Source organism: Rhinatrema bivittatum, chromosome 1 (genome assembly GCF_901001135.1).
Source record: "Rhinatrema bivittatum chromosome 1, aRhiBiv1.1, whole genome shotgun sequence".
NCBI classification, from domain to species: Eukaryota; Metazoa; Chordata; class Amphibia; order Gymnophiona; family Rhinatrematidae; genus Rhinatrema; species Rhinatrema bivittatum.
Window position 1 is genome coordinate 135,243,429 of NC_042615.1, and position 14,303 is coordinate 135,257,731.

General features: G+C 45.2%; 1 protein-coding gene across 2 annotated transcripts in view; it reads left to right on the forward strand.

Annotated features, from left to right (window-relative positions):
* Positions 1-14,303, forward strand: part of LONRF1 (LON peptidase N-terminal domain and ring finger 1) — a 150,776-nt gene that overhangs the window by 94,058 nt on the left and 42,415 nt on the right. For both annotated transcript variants that reach the window (XM_029587204.1, XM_029587202.1), the window contains one exon: positions 4,262-4,383. In XM_029587204.1, the coding sequence (XP_029443064.1) occupies positions 4,262-4,383 (122 nt within the window). The remainder of the gene's footprint in view (positions 1-4,261; positions 4,384-14,303) is intronic.

A 14,303-nucleotide genomic window follows, 5' to 3' on the forward strand; every position in this document is an offset into this window, starting at 1 on the left:
GCAGTCGCTAGGTTGGGTGATAAATGTGGCGAAGAGTCACTTGGTTCCTTTTCAGTCTCTGGAAGTGTCTGAGAACGCTTCTTTGGAAGCGTTCTCAGACACTCAGCAGGGCAGAGTGTTTCTGTCCTCCGGTAGGGTAACCTAGTTGCAGGCGCAGGTGTCACGGCTGCTTTGTCTTTCAATGCCAACGGCCTGAGACTATTTGCAAGTCCTGGGGTCCATGGCCTCCACTTTGGATATGGTACTGTGGGCATTCATACACATGAGATGGTTGCAAGACGCACTCTTATCCAGGTGGAATCCCATGTCAGAGGAGTATCATCTGCCCTTAACTCTCCTACAAGAGTCCAGATCTAGTCTGTCATGGTGACTATTGCACCCCAACCTGGAGAAGTGTGTGGATCTGGAGACCCCGGACTAGGCGGTAGTGACCACTGACAGCAGTCTCCAAGGTTGGGGTGCGACATGCCTGGGGTGTGCAGCCTAGGGTCGGTGGAGGACAGGACCTCGTCTGTCAACCACCTAGAGACGAGGGTGGTTCGGGTGTTGGAGGAGTTTCTCCTCTGGATCAAAGGCAGAATGGTACAAGTTTTCTTGGACAGTCTGACTGTGGCATACATCAACCGCCAAGGGGGAACGAGGAGCCATGTGGTGGCACTGGAAGCTTGACAGTTGTTTGCCTGGGCAGAGCTCCATCTGGAGGGGAATAGCAGCATCTCATGTCACAGGTGTGGACAATGTGCAGGTGGATCTTCTCGTCTGGGAACTATGCCTGGAGGCTTGGAATCACATCTGTGCCAGATGGGGCAAGCCTCAGCTGAATTTCATGGTGACGCGTGCTAACGCCAAGACTTTTTTTATCAGTCGCAGAAGAGAGCCCGGTGGGGTGGGCTTGGATGCCTTGGAGTACCCTTGGCCGACGGGGATCCTGCTGTACGTGTTTCCCCTGTGGCCTCTCGTTCTTCAGTGCATAGAGTCTCATCCAGAATCAGTGGTGCTAGTGGCACCAGAGTGGACGCATTGCCCTTGAGTCGCAGATCTCGTGTATCTTGCAGTCGAGGGTCTCCTCAGATTGGCTCATCTGCCTCGCTTGCTGCGACAGGGACCCATTTTTTTGGATTGAGAGGATCACTTTTATCTCACAACTTGGCTTTTGAGAGGCGGCACTTGCGTCTGACGGGCTATTCGGAGCAGGTGATTTCTAGCCTCCTCCAGGCACTGCTATTAATTGCATCAGTAGCATGGGATCTTCTTAGTGTTTGGGTAATTGCTAGCTTCTTGTGGCCTGGTTTGGCCTCTGTTAGAAACAGGATGCTGGGCTTGACGGATCTTTGGTTTGACCCAGCATGGCAATTTCTTATGTTCATTAGCGTATGCCAGAGTCTGGAGGGTTTTTGATTCTTGGTGTCTGCAGCGCTACCTAGATCCCCTTATGGTGGACTTGCCTCAGATTTTATCCTTTTTACAGGAGGGCTTGGCTTACAATTCGCTTCGTGTACAGGTGTCCGCTTTGGGTTCCCTTAGGGGCAAGGTACATGGGAGATGTTTAGCCTCCCATCCGGATGTGATGCATTTTCTCAAGGGAGTGAAGCATTTGTGTCCCAATTGGAGTCTCAATTTGGTTCTTTGGGTGCTTTGTGGGCCAACCTTCGAGCCCTTGCATAGGGCAACACTGAAGGATCTAACCTTAAAGGCATTTTTTCTGGTGGCAATTTGTTCTGCCAGGTGGATTTTGGAGTTGCAGGCTCTGTCGTGCAGAGACCTCTTTTTGCATATTTCCAATGATGTGGTTACATTGAGAACAGTTCCCACCTTTTCGCCGAAGGCAGTGTCTTTCCAAGTCAATTAGATGGTAGATTTTCTAGCTTTTCCAGAGTGGTCCCAGGATTCTCCTCAGGAGGGGGAATTGCACCTGTTGGATGTACGCTGGGTTCTCTTGTGTTATTTGGAGGTCACAAATTCCTTTTGGTGCTCAGATCATCTTTGTATTGTTTGGAGGAGTGAAGAAAGGTGATAAGGTCTCAATTGTGCGATAGCTTAGGGAGGCTATTTGCTCTGCTTACATTTGTAAAGTTGTAGAGTTCCAGAGGGGCTGAAAGCACATTCTACTAGGGAGCAGGCAGCTTCCTGGCCTGAGTGTCAATTACTTTCTCCTCAGGAAATTTGCAGAGCAGCAGTATGGTCTTCTCTGCACACTTTTATCAGGCATTACTGTTTGGACGTGCGCGCACAGCAAGATATGTCGTTTTGGTGAGGGTGTTTTGCGCGTGGGTCTTTCAGGTTCCTGGCCTGTCTAGCGGTGCTTGGGTACATCCCGCTTGTCTGGAATGATCTGGCTATGTACAGGAAAGAAAAATTGGTTCTTACCTGCTAATTTTCGTTCCTGTAATACCACAGATCAGTCCAGAAACCCTCCCTGTCACTGCTGAAAGTGTTTTTCTGATAATCGTTTTAGCATAGTTGCGTCTTTCTGATTAAGTTTGTGGAGTTTTCTAGAGTTCAGAGGGGCTCCAGGGCAGGCGGTTTCCAGCCCTACTTTTCATGTTCGTCCTAGAGGGGTTTTAGGTAGGGGTTTCTAATATTTTGGCTTGAATACAGTTAAATACTGAGGGACTGCAGGTGGCACTCTTGGTTATGTAGCAGTGCCTCAAGGTTTTGTTCTCTGCCTCTATCTGCATAACCGCTTGTCTGGACTGATCTGTGGTATTACAGGAACAAAAATTAGCAGGTAAGAACCAATTTTCCTTTAAACCCCAAAAAGACTGAAATCATTTGGTTGAGTAGAAACTCATTTTAAACCGCATGCCCTATACCTGGTTAGCTTTCAAATTAACCCCTAAAATCAAGTATGGGATTTAGATGTACAGCTAGATGAGAACCTCACAATGAAAATGCACATCAGTAAATTGAGACAGTTTACGCCAAACTGCGTATACTGCATTAGTTGAAAACATTATTAACTTTTGCGGACTTTCATACTGTATTGCAAACGCTAATCTTCTCAAATCTTTACTGTAATTACTACTAGGTCTTCCAGCAAGTCACTTAAAACCACTACAACTATTACAAAATGCTGCAGTAAGACTATTAATAGGATCAAGGAAACATGATCACATTATACCCACGCTGATGTCACTGCATTGGTTACCAGTACAATCCAGAATCTACTATAAAGTATTAATGATAATATTCAGCATCATTCACGCCAATAACACTGGCTTATTAGGAGTAACACTTCAACCGAACAGTCCTCAGCGAACACTAAGATCTCAAAATAAAGGCCTTTTGTCTACTGCCACAATACGGAGTACACATCTGATGCAAACGAGATCGAGTGTTTTCACTAGCAGGTCCAAAGCTCTGCAACTCTCTACCTGAGGCACTACGCATTTTACCAGACAAAAAGAAATTTAAACATGAATTAAAACATGGCAAATTATAAGCATTTTTGAATAAACATAAAATCATCAGAATAGATATACCTACAAAAAACCAGGAGGACAAAAGATAAATTATGATTAATCAAACAAGAGAATGCAAGATTCTCAAAACAGCTCACTAAGACATGAAAACTATCAGTTCATTTCAATTATCTGTAATCTCTGCCGTGTGTAATATATCAATTTTAATAGGTACAAGAAAACTAGACTTGATGCCTGCCATTGAATACCACCACTGTAACCAGTCTTTGGTTTTTATAATTATGAATGTCACCTTGTAAACCATTGTGATCTGTACATGGAATAACTGTATATAAAATGTCTAAATAAATGTAACCTATGTGTGAGGACTGACATCCTGCTATCCTCAAACACCACCTGTTTACAGGTAAAGCAACTCTGCTTTATATTTTGCTATTGGGGATCTAGGGGATTTTGGTATGCAACTCCCAGGAGTAAGAGTAGGCAGAGTTCTAGAAGGGAGGAATTGCTTTTAGAATACAAAGGGCCCTGGAAAAAACAAGTTAGGACTTCAAGCCTATTCCCTGAAGAGAAAGATAAAAGGAAACAGAAAATAGGACTGCTAGGAGGTGTACTCTTAACCTACAGGTAGCAATGTAGTTGCTGGAGGCAGTAACTGGGGTAGAGCCCCAGGACATGGCCTACCCACGCCTGAGTAACATACTAGAACAGTAGAAAATAAACACTTGATAGTCTGTGTAGTTTGACTGCAAGTGAACCCTGAGATGGCAGAAGTACTTTCACTGTATGCAGCTCTTCACAATTACCAAACATCTAAAATGCTTAATCTTATTTTGCAGTATCTTGCAAGCAGGAAATACAATGTTACACAGTTGTTGGAGGCATTAATAATAAAGTATCTCCCAGATGAATTATCTGAGAGAAGGAGAATATATGATGAAGAAATTGCTGAACTCTCAAAGTAAGTTGATCAATTGTAGTCTTACTAATAAAAGAAAAACTGCTGAACAGAATCATAAGAGTATCAGGCAAAAGCTTTGCAGGCGGTTTGGATATGTTTGCCTTTAAGTTTTAGTCTTAAATATTTGTTCTAAGGAGCTATTTTGCTTTGTGGGACCTCTCTATTTTGTTTTGTAGTTCAAGTATGCTGTGTTGGAGAAAACATATGAACAGTAATTCCTCCTCATCCTACTACACCAGTCCAGACAAGTGGGTTGTTCCTCCCTACCAGTAGATTAAGGTTGGAGTAAGGCAGGAGATTCTCCGGTGTCCTAGGGCCAGGTGCTTGATTTTCTAATACCTATGTAGTGTGCCTACTCAGATGGTTCCCAGCCCCAGAGAAGGGGTTAGGGTGAGCCTAAGGTGTTTGAGTTGGCAGATATTTATAAAAAATAATTAATTAAACATTAAAAAAAAAATTTGAGGATTCTGTCTGCCTCCCCTTCCTTCCCTCTGTTCTCTCTTGGCATCTCTGCCTTTAAAGGTTTATTATTAAAGGGGAAAAAAAAAAAGGGAAACAAAACAACTTGAGGCTCTTTGAGCAGTGTTGCTAGTATTTGGGAGTAAGTTACGAGGCTGAGCTTCAGTGCTTCTCTAATTTGACCATCCATGTTCCTGATGGAGGATTGCCGGTGCTTCATCCACTTGGGGATTTTATGCATGGCTTGCCTCAAAACCGAAGGAATGCCCTGAGAGAGTTCTATAGCCTTCATTCCTAAATCTACAGTACTAGTCACCATAGGAATTGTTGACTTCCCACTTGGGGAGCAGGGTGCTGGGGGCTAAAGAGTCAGTGCATTTTGGTGGGAGTCGCTGTTTTAGCTACAGGTCCCTTGAACATATGGCCCCCTATCGAACACCCCAGCCATTTTTTTTTTTTGTTTGTTTGTTTTTTTGCACCCATGTGCTTCTTCGAGATGTGATCTCGGAAGCTGCTGTTCTTTCAGGCCCTGCTTCCTTGGGGAGATCTCCCTGGAGTTCTTTAGATTTCCCCATCAGGCCTTTTGTGCTACTCAGAGGTCTGCTGGAGACATGCAGTTCTTGGGGTCTTCTGGCAGAGGAAATGTAAGTCCTAAATGAGCCCAGGGATCTTGTGATTTGGGAGATGCCTCCCCCCCATCAGAACAGCGTGTCCATTTTAGAGGATCTGGATGAACTTATGGATACAAGCAGCTTGGAAAAGTGCCCTCAGTAAGAGGATGATTACGTTTTCTGAGGACAAGCAGGGTGGTAGTCCTCACACATGGATGACATCATCAGAGCCCGATGCGGAAAACTTATGTCAGTTTCTAAACTTTTGACTAGGCGCATTCAGTATGCCCTATACCATGTGTCCAGGCAGGGTCCCTAGAGGCACCGAAACCTCCCCTTACTAATACAGGGGTCTGCATTGCTTCCGAGGAAGCTCCGCCAAGGCCGGCAGAGACACAGAGGTCGGTAGTCCCTCATCCAGTTCCATCGGTGCTTGCACATCTGGATGTCAGCCAAGCACCTAGGCCCACATCCCCTGTGGTATACAGTGAGGATGAGGGTCCCTAGGGGAATGATTAGACTGAATCCTTCGAGGATTCAGATGGTCTCTCGTCAGACCCTTCTCCAGAAGTGAGAAGGAATTTCCCTCCCTGAGGACTTGACCTTTGCAGGGTTTGTCAGGGTAATGGCTGAGGCCATCCCATTCCAACTTTTGACTGAAGATGCCAGGCACAAATGCTTGAGATTTTTCAGTTCATTGAGCCTCCTAAGGAGATCAAGGCAGTCCCGGTACACAAGATTCTTACGGAGTTGCTGCTGAGGATTTGGGAACACCCTCACAGCCTCCCATGAATAAGAAGGTGGACACTGTTAACCTTGTCCAAAAGGCTTCCGGATTTGATAAGCATCAGATGCCCCACCATTCTGTGGTGGTCGAATCCACCCTCAAGAGGTCCAAGTGCTCTTGAACCCATTCCTCAGTGCCCCTGGAGAAGGACCACAGAGCATTGGATGCTCTTGGAAGGAAGGTGTTCCAGGGCGCCATGCTTATTGCCTGCATTGCTGCATACCAGCTCTACATGAGCCAATACTCGGAACATCTGGAAGCAGGTGTAGGAGGTGGCTGAGCAGCTGCCTCAGCAACAAGAAACCCTCATGTTGCTGGTGCACAAGGGTTTGGAGTACGGAAAACACGAAGTCCATGTGACCTATGATGATTTCAAAACTGCATTGTGAGGATCTCTGCAGCGGGAATCGTTCCCAGACTGTCATGGCTGCAGGCCTCTAATCTCAGACCTGAAATACAGGAACTACTCGCTGATGTGCCATGTACTGGAGAGAATCTCTTCAGAGAGAGAGTGAAGGATGTTGTGGCCCAGTTCCAGGACCATCATGAAACCCTCCAACAACTCTATCAGCACTCCTCCTCATCCAAGAGGCAGGGGCCCAGGAAGTATTTCTTTTGCCAAACGAAGTACTATCCTCCACCTCCTCGATTCAGTACACACCATCAGAGCTCCCAAGCTCCAGCCAGCTCCTCAGTCAACTCCAGGGACGGGGTTTTGACTGGGCCATAGAGAGTGTAAGCCAATGGCCCATACCCTGGATGATGGACCCTCTGGTCGGGGGCAGGCTGCAGTTCTTTGCAAACTGGTGGCCCAGTGCAGCCTTGGACCAGTGGGATTTGTCTATAGTCCACCAGGGGTACCAATTAAACCTATTGGGTGTTCTGCAAATTGCCCTCCATGCCCATTTTGGGGGCCGGTAGTGCATCAGGTGGTACTACAAATGGAGCTCTCCTCCCTCTTAACAGCCAGAGCTATCAAACCCGTGCCAACAGAGCAAAGAGGGCGGGGTTTGTACTCCAGGTACTTCCTGATTCCATAGAAAATAGGAGGACTCAGTCCCATCCTAGACCTGAGTGCCTTGAACCAGTTTCTAAGAAAAGTTCCAGGATGGTTTCTCTGGGCACCTTGATCTTCCTTTAACATAAAGGGGACTGGCTATGCTCCATTGACCTAAAGGACGCATACGCCCATATCGAGATCTTCCCCAGTCACAGGAAGTATCTCACATTTGTGGTGAGAAAATAGCACTTCCAGTACGGGCCTCACAAGTCTTCATAAAATGCCTGGTCATGATGGCAGCACACCTCCACAGACTAGAAGTGCATGTTTTCTCATATCTGGACAATTGGCTGGTCAAGAGCATATCTCAGGCAGGGGCCAGCCGGTCCATGTACTTGACCATTTGGGTGTTGGAGCTACTAGGGTTTGTTCTCAAAGTCCCATCTCGGTGTGTCACCTCATTTAGACTTCATTGGAGCCCTGCTAGACACGCCTCAAGGAAGGGCCTTTCTGCCATGCCTAAGGGTCATTGCTCTGGTGACCATTGCGACAGAGGTGCAACAGAGCTGGCAAGTATCAGCTTGGCACATGTGATAGCTGTTGGGTCACATGTCTACGACCCTCCATGTCATTCCCTTGGCATGCTTGCACATGTGCAGAGCCCAGTGGACCCTAAGGTCGCAGAGGCGCCAAGCCACTCAGCTGCCAGGATTGCATCCAAGTCACCCCGTCTCTCCAGGACTCTTTGTCCTGGTGGTGGGTACTCTCCAGTCTGAACAGGGGATTTCTTACTCAAATTGTTCTAACCATGGATCATCTACTCTAGAGTGGGGAGCCGATGTAGATGGGCTCGACATCCAGGACTATGGTCCGCTTGGGAGCGTTCTTGTCAGATAAACTTCCTAGAGCTTCGGGCGATCAGATACACGCTATGGGCTTTCAGAGATTGACTGTCCAACAAAATTGTCCTGATCCAGACCGACCACCAGTCCAGATCTGTTCCTGATTGAAGTACCTGGCCAGAATGGAGAATGTGATAGCAGACAGGCTGAATCAAGCCTTCAGACCCTACGAGTAGTCCCTGGACTGGGGGTAGCAAGTTGGATTTTCCGTCTCTGGGGGAGCCCATATATCTGTTCACGTACCCCTGCAACCAGAAGGTGCCTCTGTTTTCCCTGTCAAGGTCAGATGGCAAACCAGCCTTGGACGTTCTTGCCTGTCATTGGGGCAAGGGTCTTCTGTATGCGTATCCTCGGATTCCCTTAGTGGTGAAGACTCTTGAAGCTTCACGAGGAAAGAGGGACTATGATCCTCATAGCCTCTCATTGGCCGAGACAGGTCTGGTTTCCACTCCTATGGGAGTTGTCCATCCAGAAGCTGATCCGCCTGGTGACTTCCCCGGACTTCATCATGCAGATTGCCTTGATCTTGCAGCATTCCAACCTCCGTGCCCTGTTGCTTACAGCCTGGATGTTGCGAGGCTAATCCTGCAGCTGCTTGATCTTTCTGACGATGTGTCTTGGATCCTGGTGGCTTCCAGAAAGCCTTCCACTAGCAAGTGTATGCATGGTGTGAGCAGAAGTCCCTAGATCCATTCTCCTACCGCACACAAAAACTGCTTGACTTCCTTCTACACCTATTGGAAGCTGCTTAAAGTGTCAGAGTTCATCTTAGTGTGATTGGCGCATACCATCATGGTGTAGATGGTACACCCATTTCTGTACAGCATATAGTTGTATGTTTCATACCGGGCCTGCTTCAATTGATGCCTCCCCTAAGGCCTCCTGCTGAGTCTTGGGATCTCAACATGGTATTGGCTCAGCTGATGAAAGCTCCTTTCGAGCCTCTGTACACCTGTGACCTGAAGTACCTGACCTGGAAGGTCAAAGTTTTGGTGGTGGTCACTTCAGCACACAGAGTCAGCGAGCTCCAGGCCTTAGTGAATTATCCATCTTATACTAAGTTCTATGATGACAGGATGGTCTTGCGTATGCACCCTAAGTCCCTGCCTAAGGTTGTGACTGATTTCCATCTTAACCAGTCAATCATCCTGCCAATTTTCTTTCCCAGGCCCCATTTGCACCAAAGCAAATGAGTACTGCACAGTTTGGACTGCAAGCAGCTTTTTACCTGGAGCGGACAGAAGCCCATAGACGGTCCTCCCAACTTTTTATTTCTTTTGATAGGAGTAGGTTGGGCATTGCTGTTGGGTCAGACAATATCCAGTTGGCAAGCAAATTGTATTTCCTTCTGTTATGGGCAGGTGGGACTGTATCTTGGGAGTCATGTCAAGGCTCATTTTGTCAGAACTATGGCAGCGTCAGTAACCCACTTGTGAGCAGTTCCCTTGGAGGAGATCTGCAAGGCTGCAACATGGAGTTCTCGCCACACATTCACATCACATTACTGTATGGATAGGGATGGCCGACACGACAGTAGGTTTGGCCAGTCTGTCCTCCGGCACCTCTTTGAGGTGTAGAACCCAACTCTCCCAACCTAGGGCCTGTTTCATTTCAGGCTGTCTCCCCCACTGTTACCAGCAGTACTGATGTTGTGCCTATTGGCACTTGGTTAGGTGTATTTTGGCCCCCTTTCGTGTTTGATCAGCCTGTAGCTAGGGATTCACGAACGTGTGAAGATTACCATCTTGCTTGTCCTCTGAGAAAGCAGAATTGCTTACCTGAAAAAGGTGTTCTTTTTTTGTAATTTACTTTTTACTGATAAGTCACAGCACAACCAAAAATAAACATAGCAATCAGCAATGTACAAAAATGTCAGAATACAGACATGGCAAAAAGAAGCAAATTGTCATTTGAAAACATGGTAAGGTCATAAACTCAGATGACCAACATCTAAAGATAGACCAAATTTATGAATAGTAGAACCTCAACCTGTATAGGGGACTGAGTAAACAGACTACCCCCCTCACCATCCCCCCCACAATTCATCATTGCCTTATCTACCCCACCCCCCTCCCACAAGTAAGGCTGATGATATAATGGAGTGCCCCTTAATACAACACTATAGATCATTGATTACACATTACATATCACTCATGGTCTTTCCACAATAAATAGGTGGCCCACGTTCTCTCAAATTTCAGTAAAAGTTCTGTGAGCTTCTCCATTGAGAACACTAGCCAGCCTAATATATAAATGATTTTTAGTGGAAATATCCGGTTTCCACCACCAGGCCGCAAGTTCGTAATGAGCACCCACCAGTATAGTAAAGCGCAAGCGATTCAAAGCCACACTTAGATTCCCCATTTCCATATTGAGCAAAAATAATTTAGGATCCTTCTGGACTTCCAGCCCTAGAATCTTCTGTATGAGCATTGTTACCATCTCCTAGTAATGAGCTGCTTTATGACATTCCCAGAAAAAAATCATCACCCCCCTCCCCCCAAATTCATGCCAACATGAATCAGAAATGGAGGGATATCCTGTGTAGTTTGACCGGGGTTAGATACAATCAATATAGAAGTTGTAAAAGGTGTTCTTAGAGGACAGCAGGATGTTAGTTCTCATGAAATCCACCTGCCACCCCACAGAGTTGGGTTTCTTCTGTTTTTATTTTTTCATAATTCTGTTACGAGACTGAAGAGAGACCTCACGTGGATGTGTGGTATAGGGCATGCTCAGTGTGCTTTGTTACAAGTAAGCAACTCAGAATCTCATCCCTTTGGAGAAGGTGGATGGCAGTCCTTTATTTACCAGGTGGTCACTGCCCTAAAAATTTCAGAAGACAAACCAGAAGAAGCTCCTGAATGAGATTCTATTAATGGTCTGTGTACAGGGTTGGATTTAGGCACAGGCAACATAGACCCGAGTAGGGTGCCAAATTCTGAAGGCACCCAAAAACCAGAACTCCCTATGCTGCTGTCAGATTTTCAGAGGGTGAAACCCTCTGCCATGGGCATCATAATCTTAAACCTGGCCCTGTAAGTGGAAGTCCACTAAGTATTTTCCCCTTCACTCCGAAGTGGAGGAAATGGTGAGAGCAGCTCAAGGGCGTGTTAAACATTTGGTAAGCTGTATCTGCTGCCACAGGAGCCATTGCAGTGCTTTTTCTTGATACCCAAGGTGGATGTGCTGGTTTCAGTGGTTATAAGAAAAACTATTCCTATAAGTGACACTTCTCTTAAGGATCTTCAGGATAGGAGGATTGAGATTCCTTTTAAACACATTTACTGCTTTTGCAGTGTCTCTACAGATGGTGATTTATGATGTCATGGTTGCTCAAACCTCTGCCCTAGGTCCACCAACTTTCCAAAAGGGATGAGGTTCCCTGCCTGGAGTCAGTAGCAGCCTTCCTTGAAATTGCCTTCTAAGATCTTATCAGGGTTTCATCTTGCTGAGTTGCTGCATCAATTTCTGCTTAAGAGACTTATGGCTAAGGTATTGGGTGGTGCATTTTTGGTCAAAGACCCATCTATGTAAACTTCAAGGGGAAACTACTTTTTGGTGAGGACTTTTGAAGGGTTTGAGATCGCCCAATCCTCCTTCAATATTCCTACTATGTCTGTTTTTGACAATCCAGTTGGAATCTAAGTCTTTACTCCTTCGATTTTAATTGCTACCTGTTCTTATGATTTTAATTTAACTCAAACCTTTTAATTTATTTTCTTGTATTACATATCTTTGTCTGTATTTAGTATTTTAACATTTGTATTCACCTTGTAAACTGTTTTGACTACCTCCCAGTAAAAAAAAAAAAAAATGGTATATAAAATTTGTTTAAATAGGCTCCTGAAAGATAAGGGATGAGCCTTTTATCAGCCCAGCAGATATTGGGCTCAGTATCAGGATATCAGGAGGTATAGATCAGGCAAGCAGTCTGATTCTCAGTTCTTCAATTTAGGAGCAAGGAACCAGTCCTTTCATGACTTTGTCGAGATTGGACTCTACAGCCTCCTTGGTGTCTCTTATCTTCCCCCTTTGAGCCTCTGAAGCAGGCGTCTATCAAGGATTTGTTTCTAAAAGTGGTGTTTGGTTGTGATCAGCTTGGCATATTTTAGAGCTGCAGGCCTTATCTTGTAAAGATCCTTTCCTGGTATTTTTTGCCAATTTGGTTACTATTCAGCCGGTGCCTTCTTTCTTATCTAAAGTGCTTTCAGTATTTCATCTGAATCAGTCCATTTGCCTTCCAGCTTTATCCAAGAAAGAGAATCAGAATGCAAGCAGATGTTTGAGGTATTTGGGTGTCTGTAAGTTCTCTTAAGATATTTGGAAGTTACTAATTTCTTTGATGCTCAGATAGGCTATTGGTGGTGTTTGGAGGCCATCACAAGGTGAGGCAGTCTCCAAAACTATCTTAGCTAAATGGATTAAGGGCTCAATCTCCTTAGAGTACATACTTAAGGGTCATCAAGTTCTGCTATTCTCAGTGCTCGTTCTGTTCCTGGGCCAAAGCTGAGGCTGTTGTGCCAGAGGACATTGTGAAGTGGCTACTTAGTCCTCGTTAAACTTTGTCAAGCGTTACAGTTTGGATGTTAGGGTAATGGAGAACTCAGCTTTTGGAACTGGTGTCAAGATGGCCTTTACTTCCTCTCTCCCAGATTAGTTGGGTTTGGATACTTCCTACTTCTGTAGACTGGTGTGCAGCAGGATGAGGATGAAGGAAAAATGTATTACTTGTTAATTTCTTTTGCTTTAGTCCTGCTACACCAGTTCAGGTCCCTCCTGGGAAGTTGGGCTGTGGTATAGTAGAGGACATGCTGCTTTCAGATTATAAGGATAAGAAGTGCCTAGTCACAGGAATTTTACAAGGTATGTATACTTTTTTTTTTTTTTTTTTTAAATCTCATGAGAGGTGCTTCTGTCAGAGGTTCTGAAATTTGTTACAAGTTTGGGATGCATTTAGTATGTTAGAATGCTGAGGAATTTTCTGGACTGTATCATATGTAAATATCTGTGGTGATGTCACAGAGAAAGCTGTGCTCTCTACTTCATCTGCTGGTAGGGAGGAACAACCCACTTGTGTGGACTGGTGTGGTAGGACTAAAGGAAAGGAAATTTAACAGAAAAAATATTCTCCATCTTATTTGTCTGTTATGCTGGACTTTCCTTTTTGTTTAAAACAATAAGGAAAATCATAAGAAATGTGTATTATATAATGTACAACTCACCCTGATAGGGCACCGAACATTGCAGTATACATGTCGAGATCTTGGGAAGAGTAAAATACATAGGACTGTGAAGAATTATTTTCAGGAAAAGCTGCATATGGTCTAAAAATGAACAAAACTGACAGATGTGTTTATTTTGTAGATTCATGCATTCTTTCTATTTTAGGAGCTTTCCTCATCAGGTTGGGTAACATTTGACGGAGAAGGGTAATGTCTGATTAAACTTGCACATCGAGAAATTCAAACTATGCACTGCTGAGTGACTATCTGCTTTCCTCGATGTTATAGTTTAAAAGCAGTTCTGTCTTCTTTTAAAAAGTTTAATGCCAGCAGCCTGTTCCGCTCTGGTTAAGGTGGAGCCCATCAGTTAGCGTAGGCTTCATCTTCACCAGAATGTTTCCCAGTTTCTAACAAACCTAAAACTCATTTCCCTGCACCATTGAATCATCCACATATTGACTCTGGAGCTTGGCCTGCCTCTGGGATCCTGTGCATGGATCAGGGGGCATTTCTGAGAATGCAACCCTGGAGGGTCTAGATTTCTATTTACTAAGATTCTAAATTTAGCCTCCAGAATCTCCCTCCTTCACTGTGCTGTACCATTAATACCTACATGTACCACAATGGGTTCCTCTCCAGGTGGGGTATGAGGTCCGCTACCTTTGTACCAGGCAGGCAAGTTACCAAGTGATCCTCTCACTCACCAGCCACCCAAATATCTACTTTCCTAATGATCACATCACCTCTACAATGGCTTTCTTAACTCTTCCTCCTGGGCACAGATCCCTGGTGACTCCTTTCTCTGTGCAAGAGGACAAAGCATCACCTGGAGGGCAGGTCCTAGGTATAGGATCATTGCTATCACACCAAGTTGATAGTCTCCTGCCAGGTGACCTTGGTCCTCTAGAATTGCAAGATGACTTCTAGAGTAGAGTT